This window comes from Manis pentadactyla, chromosome 9, assembly GCF_030020395.1.
Source record: "Manis pentadactyla isolate mManPen7 chromosome 9, mManPen7.hap1, whole genome shotgun sequence".
In the NCBI taxonomy this organism is placed as follows: Eukaryota; Metazoa; Chordata; class Mammalia; order Pholidota; family Manidae; genus Manis; species Manis pentadactyla.
This window is the reverse complement of record NC_080027.1, coordinates 95,109,193-95,126,605: the sequence shown is the minus strand read 5'-3', so window position 1 is coordinate 95,126,605 and position 17,413 is coordinate 95,109,193. Positions and strand designations below refer to the sequence as shown.

Here is a 17,413-nt window from a genome sequence, read left to right as displayed (position 1 = left end):
TTTGTTTTGAAGTCTACTTTGTCTGATACTAGTACTGAAACAACTGCTTTTTTCTCCTTGTTGTTTGCATGAAATATCTTCTTCCATTCCTTCACTTTTAGTCTGTGCATGTCTTTGGGTTTGAGGAGAGTCTCTTGTAAGCAGCATATAGATGGGACTTGCTTTTTTATCCATTCTATTACTCTGTGTCTTTTGATTGGTGCATTCAGTCCATTTATATTTAGGGTGATTATTGAAAGATATGTACTTATTGCCATTGCAGGCTTTAGGTTCGTGGTTTCCAAAGGTTCAAGGTTAGCTTCTTTACTGTCTTACTGTATGACTTAACTCACTTATTGAGCTATTATAAACACAGTCTGATGATTCTTTATTTCTCTCCCTTCTTATTCCTCCTCCTCCATTCTTTGTATGTTAGGTGTTTTGTTGTTGTTGTTGTTTTATGCTCTTCTGTGTTTTCTTTTACTGCTTTTGTGGGTAGTTGATTTTACTTTTTGTCTTCAGTTAGTATTTGATTGTTCGCTTTCTTTGCTGTGATTTTATTTTCTCTGGTGACATCTATTTAGCCGAAGGAGTGCTCCCATCTAGAACAGTCCCTCTAGAATACCCTGTAGAGGTGATTTGTGGGAGGCAAGTTCCCTCAACTTTTGCTTGTCTGGGAATTGTTTAATCCCTCCTTCCTATTTAAATGATAATTGTGCTGGATACAGTATTCTTGGGTCAAGGCCCTTCTGTTTCATTGCATTTAGTATATCATGCCATTCTCTTCTGGCCTGTAAGGTTTCTGTTGAGAAGTCTGATAATAGTCTGATGGGTTTTCCTTTGTAGGTAATCTTTTTTCTCTCTCTGGCTGCCTTTTATATTCTCTCCTTGTCCTTGACCTTTGCCATTTTAATTATTATGTGTCTTGGTGTTGTCCTCCTTGGGTCCCTTGTGTTGGGAGTTCTGTTTGCTTCTGTGTTCTGAGAGGCTATTTCCTTCCCCAGTTTGGGGAAGTTTTCAGCAATTATTTCTTCAAAGACACTTTTTAACCCTTTCTCTCTCTTCTTCTTCTGGTACCCCTACAATATGGATATTGTTCTGTTTCTATTGGTCACACAGTTCTCTTAATATTCTTTCATTCCTAGAGATCCTTTTATCTCTCTCTGCGTCAGCTTCTCTGTGTTCCTGTTCTCTGATTTCTATTCCATCAATGGCCTCTTACATCTCATCCATTCTGCTTTTAAGTCCCTCCACAGATTGTTTTATTTCTGTATTCTCCCTCCTTAGCTCTTGCATATTTCTCTGCAAGTTCATCAGCATGGTTATGACCTTTATCTTGAATTCTTTTTCAGGTAGATTCGTTAAATCTATCTCCCCAGATTCCCTCTCAGGGGAGGATGTCTGGGTTAGTCTGGTCTGTATCAAATTCTTCTGCCTTTTCATGTTGATAGAGGTAGTCATGGGCAGTTGGCGCATGTGTCAACTGGGAGAAACAAGTCCCTTTCCACTTGCTCCTGGCCTTCTTTTCCTGGGAAAACAGTGACCCCTAACGGGTTGAGCTGGGCAGTTGCATGCAGACGGGGTCTCTGATTCTTGCCCAGGCCACTGTGGAGTAAGCTCCGCGTGGTTGTTGTGGGCGTGGCCGCTTTCAGGCTGTTGCTCTGCTATGGCAGGGCTGCGCCGGTGGGAGAACGGGCGGGAGGCTGTTTATCACCGTGAGGGGCCTCCAAGCTGCCCTGCTGCCCAGGGGTTAGGGCGCCTGGAGTTTCCCAGGATTCCCAGATGCTGCGCCGAGTGTGCTGGGACGCTTCCACCCAGCTGTGAGGCCCCTGTCCATTTAAGACTTTAAAAAAGCACTCACTTTTTTTTGTCCCAGGGATTCTGGCTGTGGGGACCCACTCACAGGTTTTACTGTTCCGTTTCCCTTGTATCCAGCACACCACGCACTGTGTGTCTGTGCTCCCGGTGTGGATGACTAGGGCTGGGTATTCAGCAGTCCTAGACTCCCTCTCCCTCCCAGCTCTGACTCTTCTCCTCCCACTGGGGAGCTGGAGTGGAGGGCACACTTGGGTCCCACAAGGCCACGGCTTGTATCTTACCGCCTTCGTGAGGTGCTGGGTTCTTGCAGGTGTAGATGTAGCCTGGCTGTTGTACTCTATCTTCTGGTCTCTCTTTTAGGAATAGTTGTATTTGTTGTATTTTCAAAAATATGTATGTTTTTGAGAGGAGATTTCCACTGTCCTGCTCATGCCGCCATCTTGGCTCCTCCTCCTTCACTAAATTTTACGTGGTTCTTATCACTCAGCTGAAAAGTCTGAGGCTTTGAGACATTAAGAAACTTGCCCAAGATCCCAGACCCAGAAAGCGGCTGTAGAGCGACTGGATCCAAGGCAGTTGTATGACTCAGTCTATGCATGGCATTAAAATTTTCTCACGTTATAGATATACTTTCTTATGAAATCCTCATGTGTTTTCACTGTCACTATAAATGTAAATACGTAATTCCTATTTGCTTAGCATGCAGTATGCAAAATGGAACACTAGATGGCAACAAATGTCAAGGAACTATAAGAACAAAGTAACCATTTCCCATGTCAGGAATATATAAAGAGGCTTTAAAATTAAAACATAATGCTGTTTCACTTTTTACTTTCAGAAAGCAAAATTCCAAATGTGTTTTAATGTACATACTAGAACTGCACTGCATTTTGTACACTGCTTAAAAATCAGTCACTGTTTTATTACTAATTAAGTGAAAAATGCAATAGATTTATAACACACAATCGTCTCTCTAGTTCTTAACTGTTAAATTTTTAAATGCACTAATTACAAAATTCCTATTAATATTTAAAGCTAATAATTGGTTTCAATTTAACAAACATTTATCATGCAATGAATCATAAGTGGCAATGTGAGGAATACAATAATAAGATGTCATAGACCTGTCTTGTCTTTTAGGGTGTTTTAGTGGAGAGCTCTGTGAATAGCACAAGTATACACAGCTGAAAAGGAATATAAAGGAGGAAGAGAGTAATTCAAACAAGAAGGGGCTAGGGAAATGTTTGGGTAGACTGCCACCTAAGTTGAGCCTCCTAGGCTGAAGACATATTTCACAAAAGGGTACAGTGCAGAAAAGCCTACAGCATGCTTTCCCAATTCATGGAAACTGTCAATTGTAGGTTACATTTAGTAAACAGCACAGGTTACATGAAAGGAATGTAGTGGAAGATACAATTGGAAAAGTTAGAGTGGGGCCATAATGTGAAAGATCTGGAAGGTCACACTAAGGACTTGGTCTTTTATTCTACTACAAGAGGGGAGATACCTGAACAGGGAGAATTACAATTCAAGTAGACTTTGGCAGCAATGTGAGAGATAATGGAAGGGGCTGGAACTGGAAGAGACCTGAAGGAGACAACCAGAAGGCTTCTGCGATCTGCACAGGTTGCAGAAGAGAATGTGAAGATGAACCAGGGCAGGGGCATGGGAATGGAAGGGGTGGTAGGGCAGGCACAGCTCAGCAAGGGACTGTAAAGAGAGAATGAGGTGGGCAACCGACTGGATGTCCAGGGTGAGGTATGAGGATGAGCCAAGATATCTTAAAGGATGCAAACCAGGGCTGTTGGTAAGATGATGATGTCATTACCTGAAAATGGCAGAAGGAAAAGGAGTACAGAGGAAGGTAGAGAGAATAATTTGGCTGTAGAGAGTTTCAGATGTCAAGGGGATATCATGAATACCAATCTGTTAATGTTGCTTTTCTAAATGAAGGAGAGGACAACATTTAGCCTCCCAGGCAGGACACGGTAGTGCACAAAGGTGCCATCCAACAAGCAGAGAACACACAAGTTTAGGGGAGTGAATACAATCAGCTCAGTCTGGGACTGTAAAATCCATATTTAAATGGAAAGAGAATAAGACCAGCCCAGAGACAACAGATAAATGAGACAGGAGAGGAGGCTAGAGGTAGGAATGGGAACACTGAGTAGATTTACCTGCAATAAGGGGAAACACCTAAAACTGCCCTGGTCAGAGAGAGTGGTTTCAGAGTCAGGGATCTCACAGACACCTCAATTCATGTGCAGTTACAGCTGAATACAGGAAAATGGTAGCTTTAAGGAGGCCAATGTGTGTTGGGCTGAGGTGTTACATTTAACGTGAATGTAGAAATCTTTCAGAAAGGTGAATGGAGATAAGGTGCAGGGTGCCACAGACTGTCTGTGGCCACCAAGTTCATAGCTTGAAAGACCTCCAATGTGATGGCGTTTGGAGGTGAGGCCTCTGGGGGTGCTTAGGTCATAAGGGTGGAGTCTCATGGGTGGGATTAGTGCCCTTATAAAAGAGGCTCCATGAGCTTCCCTGCACCTTCCTCCATGTGAGAACAGAAAGAAGAGAGCCACCTCTGAACCAGAGAGCAGGGTCTCAGCAGACACGCAATCTGCTGGTGCCTTGATCTTGAACTTCCAGCCTCCAAAACTGTGAGAAATAAATGTCTTTCAAGCCACCCAGCCTATGGTACTTTTCTCACAGCAGCCTGAATGGATAAAGACAAGGGGGAAAAAGGATCAGATGTGAAAGATCTTAAAAGTGTTGAAGATCCTGTAAGTATTTTATAAACCCAAGTAATAAAATGGATGATTTTACTTTTTAAAAGAAGTGTAATTAGTAACTTATAGATTGAGAGTTTATATTGATTACAGTATGGGAGAGAAGAGACAACAATCATTTCAAAGAGGAGTGGTAACCTAACTGCAGAGAGGAATGGTAACTGAAAGTAGATGCCAAAACAGAGGCTGGGAATGGCAGGAAGGAGTGAAGGAAACGTTGATTCCTCCGCCATGGCCAGATGAGAGGAAATGGGTGGCAAAAGACCTTCACTGAAGGTTTCAAAGGTCATGATATCATCAAGGGACAGCTAAATTCAGCACAAATGATGAAACAGAAGTGTCTGAGGAAACATTAAAGTGTGCTAGGGAGTTTGGATGAACATGAGTTTCAGCAGGTGCAGAGGCATTAGCAACGTGAACAGTGAGGATCAAATAGTCTGGGAGATTTAGGGATGCACTGGCCAGAGGCAAATGGATAAGGCAATGACTGAGAAGCAGCTTAATACACAGTTGAATAGTCTAATATTTTAATAAATGCTGATATTACTATATAATCTAGACGAATGCTATCCAGAAGAGCTTTCTGTGATGTTGGAAACGTTCTTTATCTGCACTGCCCCAAACAGTAAGCACTTGCTGCAGGTGCCTATCATGCCCTTGAAGTGTGGCTGGTGTTTCTAGGGAAAATACATAACAGGCTTTAATGGAGGATGCTGTAGCCCCCAAATAGCAATGAATCAGTAGTAACCTCCTATTATTCCATGTCTTCAGAACACCGCCTGATTGCTGTTAACTATTACTGTCATTATCATTATTAATGTGTTTGACTTAGCAAACAATGGAGCCACAGTAATAGCTGAGGATTCTACTAAATACACATGTCTCATTGGATGTGGCATTTGGATGTCCTCAAAATTTCCCAGGTATAGAGGAAAAGCCTTAGTCTTAGTCATACAAGAACCCATACAGATGGCGGACTATGAGTATTATGATTTTCACAGCATAAAAATGATTAGCAAATAAAAAGATTAAGCAAAGGAGTCTCTTAAAGTACTTTAACACATTGTACGCTAGTCCCTGAACAGTGACGTAACAAGCAAATTTGCAGAGGAATAAGAATTTCCCACATAGTAAATCTGTTTCATAGAAAAGTCAACATTAATAGATTGGCATTCACTTCAGATGTTTGGGAAAAAAAAGAGTGTAGTTATACAAGAATAAGCAAAGAAATACTCAGCAATGAAAACAGGGCAATCATGGCATGCCTGTATTTTAATCTCGTTAGACTTGCCTTGGTTTTTTCAAAATGGGCTTCCTCAGTCATATGCACCGCTTGCTTCACCTGCTCATAAGCGCGTGCTTCTCTCTGCTGCACATCTGGCAAGCTGCCCTTTACGGAAAGTAGTGCAGACATTAAGTCGTCTCTTTCTCTGTCAGCACAAAAAGAACATTCAAAGCAAGAAATGATCAAACACTCGTGTATTTGTAAGTCAGGAAGGAAAAAGCATTAATACGCCTGAGAAGAGCCAGGGCACTGGTGCCCGGCATATGAAAGTGGTGCCCAGAGAAAGCCCCTCTGTCCTCGCTTGGCCAGCAGCCGGCGCAGTGGCCAGCAGGGCTGTGAGCACTCATGGTCCAATGCATCTGGGTGCGACAACGCCCGATTGTGAGGACTGCAGGCTGCAGAGCAGAGCCCAGAGAAGAGCAAATTAGCTTAAAATTAGGAGGGGGAGGGGGTGGAAAAGGAATAAGAAATCAGCAAAGCAGAGAAGTGGGGATCACCCCTCCAAGTATAAGTAAATGTGTTAAGATGGGGCTGCCATGGCTCCAAGTATACTACCAGCCCTCCTTGCATTTACTTGAAAAAATATATATCCTTCCCTTCTTTTCTTCCTCCGCAATCCTCATTTTCACCCTTCTTTTTCATTACATTCTTTCACTGACTTATGAACACATTTATTCTTTCAACAGAAAGTCCTGCTGAATCCCTCAAATGCCCCGGTTATGAGAAAATGGTCATAATTTACCCAAACCTTCTCCCGCTGGGATGAGCCTTGCCTAGCCCCACTCCCTCCCCAGCAATTGTCAGAACTGCCCTAAGCTAACCTATTTCGGGGGGACAGAATTGAATGGAATGCCAAAATGCTTTGGCATGTAAAAAAGCAGGTTCCAATCTCATGGGTTAAATAAATTTCATATGAGAGAGTCCAGGATATTTGGAACTTATCCACTGGATAAAAATTACCAGTGGGGGGTGTGTGTGTGTGAAGCCAAGATGGCGGCATGAGTAGTTCAGTGGAAATCTCCTCCCAAAAACATATATATTTATGAAAATACAATAAATACAACTATTTCTAAAAGAGACACCAGTGGATACAGTACAACAGCCAGGATACATCTACATCTGCGAGAACTCAACATTACACAAAGGGGGTAAGATACAAGACACAGCCAGGCGGGATCCAAATGCTCCCCACCCCAGAACCTGGGGGGAAGAAAGGAGTTGGAATGGGAAGGAAGTGAAAGCCCCAGGACTGCTCAACAACCAGCTCTAGACATCTGCACCCGGAGTGCAGACACAAGGTGCACGGGGTGCTGGATATTAGAGAAACGGAAAAGCAAAACCTGCAGGCAGGTCCCTGCAACCGGCACCCCTGAGACAAAAGAAAAGCAAGTGCTATTTGCAAGTCTTAAAGAGACAAGGACCCCAGAGGTGGACGAAGTCGTCCCGGCACACTTACTCAGCAGCTGGGAGTCCCAGGGAATTTAAGGCTCTCTAACCCACTGGGCGGCAGCGCAGCTCTGAAGCCCCTCATGGCACTAAGCAGCCTGCCAGTTGTTCCCACAACTGGCGCAGACCCCGACACACCGGCCCAGTAGTGGGAGAGAGGCAGAGTGCGCCAGGGGCGGCAGCGCCAGAGGGAACTGGGAGAGGTCTGCGTGTGCCAGAGGCACCAGAGGGGACCAGGAGCAGCCTGTGTGAGCCCAACGCAGAAGTGACTGAGCAGCCCGGGATTGGCCTGCACGCGCCAGTGGCAGCAGCGCCAGAGGACGTGGGAGACGACTGTGCAAGCCCGCGGCGGCAGTGACCGAGTGGCCCAGGAGTGGCCCGCGTGCGTCAGTGACGGCAGCACAAGAGGGGCCTGGGAAGAGGCCCGTGTGAGACCGCAGCGGTGGTGACTGAGTGGCCTGGGAGATGCCCGCGCGTGCCAGCAGCAGCAGTGCCAGAGGGGCACGGGAGAGGTCCGTGCGCACCTGCAGAGGTGCCAGAGGGAGCAGCCGTGCTCCCAGCAGACAAAAGGAATCCCAGCCTGATGCACAGCCACCTGGGCCACACCCAAAGGCCGCTGTTGGCACGCAGCTGCCTGGAAGGGGTGCCGCTATCATGGAGGAGCGCACCTGGCATGCTTGCTACTACCCGCAGGGCTCTGTGCTGCTCTGATGGAGGACCCGCTGACAGCAGCTTAGGGGATTAACCCGGTGGCTGCTCCAGGAGTGCGGGTAATCGACACAGACAGCAGAGAAGGGCAAGGCGTCCAGCAAGCAGGAAAGGACCTTCTTCTCTCAGCTGACACACCTGCAACCCACCTACAAACACCGCTATCACCATGAAAAGGCAGAAAAATTTAGTCCAGTCCAAAATAGTCCAGACAACCCCTGAGAGAGGATCTGCAGAGACAGACCTAACCAGTCTCCCTGAAAAAGAATTCAAAATAAAAATCATAAACATGCTGATGGATCTGCAGAGAAATATGCAAGAGCTAAAGGAGCAAGTACAGAGGGAGACTATAGAAATAAAACAATCTCTGGAAGGACTTAAAAGCAGAAAGGATGGGATGCAAGAGGCCATTAATGGACTAGAAACCAGAGAAGAGGAAGGCATAGAAGCTGATACAGAGAGAGATAAAAGGATCTCCAGAAATGAAACAATATTCAGAGAACTGTGTAACGAATCCAAAAGGTACAATATCCACATTATACAGGTACCAGAAGAAGAAGAGAGAAAAAGGGATAGAAAGTGTCTTTGAAGAACTAATTGCTGAGACCTTCCCCAAACAGGGGGAGGAAAGAGTTTCTCAGACCACAGAAGCACACAGAACTCCCAACAGAAGGGACCCAATAAGGACAACACCAAGACACATAAGAATTAAAATGGCAAAGATGAAGGACAAGGACAGAGTATTAAAGGCAGCCAGAGAGAGCAAAAAGGTCACCTACAAAGGAAAACCCATCAGGCTAACATCAGACTTCTCAACAGAAACCTTACAGGCTAGAAGAGAATGGCATGATATATTTAATGCAATGAAACAGAAGGGCCTTGAACCAAGAATACTGTATCCAACACGATTATCATTTAAATAGGAAGGAGGGATTAAACAATTCCCAGACAAGCAAAAGTTGAGGGAATTTGCCTCCCACAAACCACCTCCACAGGGTATTTTAGAGGGACTGCTCTAGATGGGAGCACTCCTAAAAAGAGCACAGAACAAAACACTCAACATATGAAGATTGGAGGAGGAGGAATAAGAAGGGATAGAAATAAAGAATCATCAGACTGTGTTTATAATAGCTCAATAAGTGAGTTAAGTTAGCCAGTAAGGTAGTAAACAACCTAACCTTGAACCTTTGGTAACCATGAATCTAAAGCCTGCAATGGCAATAAGTACATATCTTTCAATAATCACCCTAAATGTAAATGGACTGAATGCACCAATCAAAAGACACAGAGTAATAGAATGGATAAAAAGCAACACCCATCTATATGCTGCTTACAAGAGACTCACCTCAAACCCAGACATACACACATTAAAAGTCAAGTGATGGAAAAAGATATTTCATGCAAACAACAGGGAGAAAAAAGGAGGTGTTGCAGTACTGGTATCAGACAAAATAGACTTCAAAACAAAGAAAGTAACAAAAGACAAAGAAGGACATTACATAATGATAAAGGACTCAGTCCAACAAGAGGATATAACCATCATAAACATATATTCACTCAATGCAGTAGCACCAACATATGTGAAACAAATACTAACAGAATTAAAGGAGGAAATAGAATGCAATGCATTCATTTTGGGAGACTTCAACACACCACTCAGTCCAAAGGACAGATCCACCAGACAGAAAATAAGTAAGGACACAGAGGCACTGAACAACACACTAGAACAGATGGACCTAATAGACATCTATAGAACTCTACGTCCAAAAGTAACAGGATACACATTGTTCTCAAGTGCACATGGAACATTCTCCAGAATAGACCATATACTAGGCCACAAAAAGAGCCTCAGTAAATACCAAAAGATTGAAATTCTACCAACCAACTTTTCAGTCCACAAAGGTACATAACTAGAAATAATTGTATAAAGAAAGCAAAAAGGCTCACAAACACATGGAGGCTTAACAACATACTACTAAATAATCAATGGATCAACGACCATATCAAAATAGAGATCAAGCAATATATGGAAACAAATGACAACAACAACACAAAGCCCAAACTTCTGTGGGATGCAGCAAAAGCAGTCTTAAGAAGAAAGCATATAGCAATCCAGGCATATTTAAAGAAGGAAGAACAATCCCAAATGAATAGTCTAATGTCACAATTATCAAAATTGGAAAAAGAAGAACAAATGAGGCCTAAGTTCAGTAGAATGAGGGACATAATAAAGATAAGAGCAGAAATAAATAAAATTGAGAAGAATAAAACAAAAGAAAAAATCAATGGAACCAAGAGCTGGCTCTTCAAGAAAATAAAGAAAATAGATAAGCCTCTAGCCAGACTTACTAAGAGAAAAAGAGAGTCAACACACATCAACAGAATCAGAAACGAGAAAGGAAAAATCACGACAGACCCTACAGAAATATAAAGAATTATTAGAGAATACTATGAAAACCTATATGCTAATAAGCTGGAAAACTTAGGAGAAATGGACAACTTCCAGGAAAAATACAATCTTCCAAGACTGACCAAGGAAGAAACAGAAAATCTAAACAGACCAATTACCAGCAACAAAATTGAAGTGGTAGTCAAAAAACTACCCAAGAACAAAACCACCGGGCCAGATGGATTTACCTTGGAATTTTATCAGACATGCAGAGAAGACATAATACCCATTCTCCTTAAAGTTTTCCAAAAAATAGAAGAGGAGCGAATACTCCCAAACTCATTCTATGAAGCCAACAACACCCTAATACAAAAACCAGACAAAGATCCCAATAAAAAAGAAAACGACAGACCAATATCCCCAATGAACGTAGATGCAAAAATACCCAACAAAATATTAGCCATCCGAATTCAAAAATACATCAAGAGGATCATACACCAGGACCAAGTGGGATTCATCCCAGGGATGCAAGGATGGTACAACATTAAAAAATCCATCAACATCATCCACCACATCAACAAAAAGAAGGACAAAAACCACATGATCATTTCCATAGATGCTGAAAAAGCATTCAACAAAATTCAACATTGATTCATGATAAAAACTCTCAACAAAATGGGCATAGAGGGCAAGTACCTCAACATAATAAAGGCCATATATGATAAACCCACAGCTAACATCATACTGAACAGCGAGAGGCTGAAAGCTTTCCCCTGAGATCGGAAACAAGACAGGGATGCCCACTCTCCCCACTGTTATTCGACATAGTACTGGAGGTCCTAGCCATGGCAATCAGACAAAACAAAGAAATACAAGGAATCCAAATAGGTAAAGAAGAAGTTAAACTGTCACTACTTGCAGATCACATGATATTGCACATAAAAAACCCTAAAGACTCCACTCCAAAACTACTAGAACTAATATCAGAATTCAGCAATGTTGCAGGTTACAAAATTAACACACAGATATCTGTGGCTTTCCTATACACTAACAATGAACTAATAGAAAGAGAAATCAGGAAAACAATTCCATTCAAAATAGCATCAAAAAGAATAAAATACTTAGGAATAAACCTAACCAAGGAAGTGAAAGGCCTATACCCTGAAAACTACAAGACACTCTTAAGAGAAATTAAAGAGGACACTAACAAATGGAAACTCATCCCATGCTCCTGGCTAGGAAGAATTAATATCGTGAAAATGGCCATCCTGCCCAAAGCAATATTCAGATTCGATGCAATCCCTATCAAATTACCAATAGCATTCTTCAATGAACTGGAACAAATAGTTCAAAAGTTCATATGGAAACACCAAAGACCCCGAATAGCCAAAGCAATTCAGAGAAGGAAGAATAAACTGGGGGGGATCTCACTCCCCAACTTCAAGCTCTACTACAAAGCCACAGGAATCAAGACAATTTGCTACTGGCACAAGAACAGACCCACAGACCAGTGGAACAGAATAGAGACTCCAGACATTAACCCAAACATATATGGTCAATTAATATTTGATAAAGGAGCCATGGACATACAATGGCGAAATGACAGTCTCTTCAACAGATGGTGCTGGCAAAACTGCACAGCTACATGTAAGAGAATGAAACTGAACCATTGTCTAACCCCATACTCAAAAGTAAATTCAAAATGGATCAAAGACCTGAATGTAAGTCATGAAACCATAAAACTCTTAGAAAAAAGCATAGGCAAAAATCTCTTGGGCATAAACATGAGTGACTTCTTCATGAACATATCTCCCCAGGCAAGGGAAACAAAAGCAAAAATGAACAGGTGGGACTATATCAAGCTGAAAAGCTTCTGTACAGCAAAAGACACCATCAATAGAACAAAAAGGTATCCTACAATATGGGAGAATATATTCATTAATGACAGATCCAATAAAGGGTTGACATCCAAAATATATGAAGAGCTCACACACCTTAACAAACAAAAAACAAACAATCCAATTAAAAAATGGGCAGAGGAGCTGAATAGACAGTTCTCTAAAGAAGAAATTCAGAAGGCCAACAGACACATGAAAAGATGCTCCGCATTGCTAGTTATCAGAGAAATGCAAATTAAAATCACAATGAGATATCATCTCACACCAGTAAGGATCGCTACCATCCAAAAGACAAACAACAACAAATGTTGGCGAGGTTGTGGAGAAAGGGGAACCCTCCTGCACTGTTGGTAGGAATGTAAATTATTTCAACCACTGTGGAAAGCACTGGGAGTTTCCTCAAAATGCTTTAAAGAGAAATACCATTTGACCCAGGAATTCCACTTCTAGGAATTTACCATAAGAATGCAGCAGACCAGTTTGAAAAAGACAGATGCACCCCTATGTTTATCACAGCACTATATACAATTGCTAAGAAATGGAAGCAACCTAAATGTCCATCATTAGATGAATTAATTATGAAGATGTGGTACATATACACAGTGGAATATTACTCAGCCCTAAGAAGAAAACAAATCCTACCATTCACAACAACATGGATGGAGCTAGAGGGCATTATGCTCAGTGAAATAAGCCAGGCGGAGAAAGACAAGTACCAAATGATTTCACTCATATGTGGAGCATAAGAGCAAAGAAAAACTGAAGGAACAAAGCAGAAGGAGAATCACAGAACCCAAGAAGGGACTAACAGTTACCAAAGGGAAAGGGACTAGGGAGGACAGGTGGGACGGGAGGGATAAGGGCGGGAAGAAGAAAGGTGGCATTACAATTAGCATGTATAATGTGGCGGGGGTAAGGGGCAGGCTCTACAACACAGAGAAGACAAGCAGTGATTTTACAGCATCTTACTACACTGATGGACAGTGACTGTGAAGGCGTATGTGGGGGGGACTTGGTGAAAGGGGGAGCCTAGTAAACATAATGCTTTTCTTCATGTAATTGTAGATTAATGATACCAAAATTAAAAATTAAAAAAAAAAAAAGACCAGTGGTAGAAAGAGGAAGTGAGGTGGAAAACTACACACTGCAAAGCAAAAAAAAAAAAAAAAAAGTTGGACTGTTACGTATGCTGTTCCATGCTTTGTTAAAGAACTCAAGTTTTAAACTGTGCTTTCAAATTCTGCTGAAGTAACTGCTTGCAATTTCCTTTTCATTGCCAAGTTTTAAACTACCAGTAAAGATCCAACTGTGATTTTTTTTTTTTAATTTAGCAACCTTTGGGGAGCCATAATTTAAAAGATTTTATCTCTGGGTTTGAATTGTTTTCAGGATTAACCAATGACTCCATTGAAAAAAATCTCTTAAGATAATTTTAACTATTCATGGTACTTGGAAAGCAGCATATTTTAAAGAAATATGTAATACTGAGCAAAGTTACAATTATTAGAAGTCTCATAAAAGCTCTTTTTGTTTAAAAAAAGAATAAATTGCTACAAATACAAAATTCATGGGAGCATGGGGGTCTTCCTTTTAGAATTTCCTGATTTGTTTTAAATTGAGAAAAATCACTTACTTTTATTTTTTGTTCTAAAGTTAATGAAAAAAAGAGTTAATTATTTTGATCAAACATAATCAAACATAATGGTTATAGGAAAAAGAATTAAAGCAAGATTAAATTATTCTAGTTCAGTAAAAAATGAATTAATTATTTGCATTTCAAAACAGTTCTAACATAAAAGGGGACGAGCTTCATCAAGAATAGGCACTCCAGCTGGAACCTATAATTCTAGAAGAAAATAAAAATTCACTTTTTAAGGACAGCAAGTCAAAATGGGCATCATTTAGAGTTCCAAGACCTACTAAAAAACAAAAGTTAATATTCAATGATATTCTTACCTGTTCCCCATCACCAAAGTGAAAGTTCTAAATAATTAACAAAAAAGCTCAGTGTTTATGTTAACAGACAGATCACAAAAACATCAAAGTCTACCAAATTTGCCTCTTAAAGGAGACTTAGGTTTAGTACATGTAACATCTTTTCAGTATATCCTGTTGCTAAGAGTAGTATGCCCCACAGTATTCAGTGAAATAAATGGCAAAAAAACAAATGAATGAAGAATGACTCTGCTATAGGGAGTCATTAAAAGAGGTGCAGTAGAACTCTCAGTTCTAATATTTTGCAACCTCAATTTAAAAAGTCACCAGATCTTTTAGAATTGTAAACTCTAGTTCAAATTTTTTTGCACAATATTAACTCACCAATGTCAGACTATTAAACCACAGAAAATCACTGAAAACCCCAAATACCAATGTCTTATTAAGCTCATCATTCAATGGTGAGACCTTAAAATGATTATACTAAAAATCTGGGTAGCCACTGGACTGACACACTCCAGTTTTCTCTAAGAGAAATGTACTACATGCTCCAACCATCAGGGAAGCTCAGGAGAGATACCTAAATTGTCTGTACACTTACAGGTGTAGGTAGTCGTTTTGGCAGTTTAGGATTATCCACTCAGTCACTACTTTTTTTTGCTTTGTTTTGTTTCAACTCAGCCAGTCCCTGTACCAAACAGAAAGCACTCAAAAGAGCAGCTCAGGGCATGGTGGCACTGTCGCCAACACACGGCCTTGCTTCCTGTCCTGCTGCTACGGTCACCTGGCTGTCCCCTCTGGAGTCAGCTTCTATGCTAGGCCTCATGACGGCCCTGTCAGTTGCAGTCCTGCTGCAGAGCTCCCAGTCTGCAGGGCCAGGCCTGAGTCAGCCTCTCACAGTGGAAAGTCATAGAAGTACACTTGATATATCAATGTGAGAGTGAGAGGACAGTGCTCCAAAATGCCCTCTTCCAGGGCAAAAGATCTGTGAGTGCTTAACACACTGTGATTGCTCTGATGAAAGATCAAGGAATCTTTTGAACAAAGCAGGTAACAGCATCAATGCTGCAGCCTCCTGGGACCCAGATGAAAGGGCAGCTCAAGTAGATGAGATAAGGACACTGGTGTTGGCTCTGGGTTGAACTAACCACTGAGCATGTGATATTTAAGGAACTTAGTGCAATAGTCAGAGCAAAAAGAACTGAGAAAGTCCCTGAATAATCTTGGCCAAATGTTTAAGATAAGGAAAAGAGAGAGTTGGTCTGATACATATATCAGAGCTTTATCTTGAAATATGGAGCGCCCAAGAAATACCATTAATTCCGAAGTTATTCCAGTTATTACCGATTTTGAGCGTTATTAAGCATCACTAATATGTATTATATCACTGTTTTTAAAAAGTCTAAAAGGCTGACTGCAATGTTTCCTTGTTTCTCATTTCTGGGAAGTTCCTGCCATAGTCTTTCAGAGCCAACGACATCGCCAATGACCCACACCAAAGTCAAAGGCTGCGCTAACATCCCAGGACAGCACAGTGGTGATCATCTCTGCTTTCTGAAAGTACACTGAAACTTCTCCAAGGCACTTGGTCTCCAGAAATGAATTTAATATAAAGCAGTTCCATCTGGACTCCCATTTGAAGTATTTTGATCAGCAGGAAAGAAAGGTTACTGTTGCTCTTAATCTACCTTATGGCATAATGAGGCCTAAGGAAAAGGCAGAAGTTCAGAAACACTATGAGGACTTTCAATCTACTTTTACACAAGTGTCATCACTAGTTGTTAAGTATACTCTTCAAATAGTCCCTAATGTCCTGACAAAACCCACAGACATATGGATGGTCTGGTCTCTGGGCCATGCCTGACCCTCTTCCTTTCAAGTGTCCAAGTCCTTTCTGTCGTACTTTCAATACATTACATGCTACAAAATCAACAGAGGAGCTTAAAGCTGCTGTCACAGTACCACCTTGCAAACAGAGGCCAGGCAACTCTTTTGATTTACCATACCTGGGATATAATTTTTAACAATTCCATATTAAAGCCTATAATACAGGTCACTGCATAACTGTCAATAATTATGCTTAAAACTAAAAATTAAAACCTAGAAAGTATTGGCCACTGTTCAAAGTCAGCATAGCACTTAATATTCAGCATTCTGCATTAACAAATTGAGAGAAGCCTTAGGCCAAAGAAATCATATAGACAAAGATTTTCATTGACAATAAAAGCAGAAACCTTCCACTGTATTCTGTTATTAAAGTAGAACAGGAGCCAATGATATGCTGACAAAGCATAAAATTTAATTGAGAAGGTTGACATTTATTTTAAAAGGCAAAGAGCTGAAATTAAGGATAAAGACAAAGGAATACATAACTGAGAAAGAATCCAATTTCTAAATGACTACCAGACTTGGAATCAATGTAAACATTATAGCTTCCTTTTAAAATATTTTCTGATGACCTACAAGGATAATATGAAATGCAACATACTCAGGGGGAAAAAACCCTGTTTTTTTTATTTGTGACTGGTTTGCTAATGTAGGGAAAATGGAAGTTCCATGGACAGGATCCTCATCCAATACCCATTTATATGTCCGAGGAGGTAATACTTAGCCCACTGTGCAGGTGGATGCTTGTATACACATTGGCAATAAGCCATTACTGCCAGTATTGCTATAAAAAGACATTCCTTGGTGCTAAGAGCAGAGCCTAGAGAAGAGAGCAAGAGAGCAGGAGAGAGGGGAATAGGAGCTGGAGGAGAGGGCAGAGGCCTAGGGCAGAGGCTGAGCAGGAGGCAGACAGGATTCTAGTGACGACCTACCACAATGAGAATAAAGCTTGGTAGGAGCCCCTTTCCACCCCCAACATTCTGTTGTTGTTATTTGGTCTCATCGAATCCAGAGTGAACTTGCCCAGGGCTGAAACCCTCAGGTGAGACAGCTAGATTACTGAAACTCTGCCCCTATCTGTGTGACTTTGAATAAGATTTTTCCCCCTTTTACATTAAATTTTCATTACATTTTCCATGGATATTAATTACCAATATGATTAAAAGTCCTATTTGACAAATACTTTTAATTTCAATGCCTTCTTCCACCTGTCCAGTGGTAATCACTGTTAAATACTTGGTGTTTATTCTTTCAAATATTTTTCTATGTTAAGTATGAA

At 41.3% G+C, this 17,413-nt stretch overlaps 1 protein-coding gene across 3 annotated transcripts in view; it reads right to left on the bottom strand.

Annotated features, from left to right (window-relative positions):
- Positions 1-17,413, bottom strand: part of SDCCAG8 (SHH signaling and ciliogenesis regulator SDCCAG8) — a 275,300-nt gene that overhangs the window by 165,073 nt on the left and 92,814 nt on the right. For all 3 annotated transcript variants that reach the window (XM_057507849.1, XM_057507847.1, XM_057507848.1), the window contains exon 9: positions 5,878-6,016. In XM_057507849.1, coding sequence (XP_057363832.1) covers positions 5,878-6,016 — 139 coding nt within the window. The remainder of the gene's footprint in view (positions 1-5,877; positions 6,017-17,413) is intronic.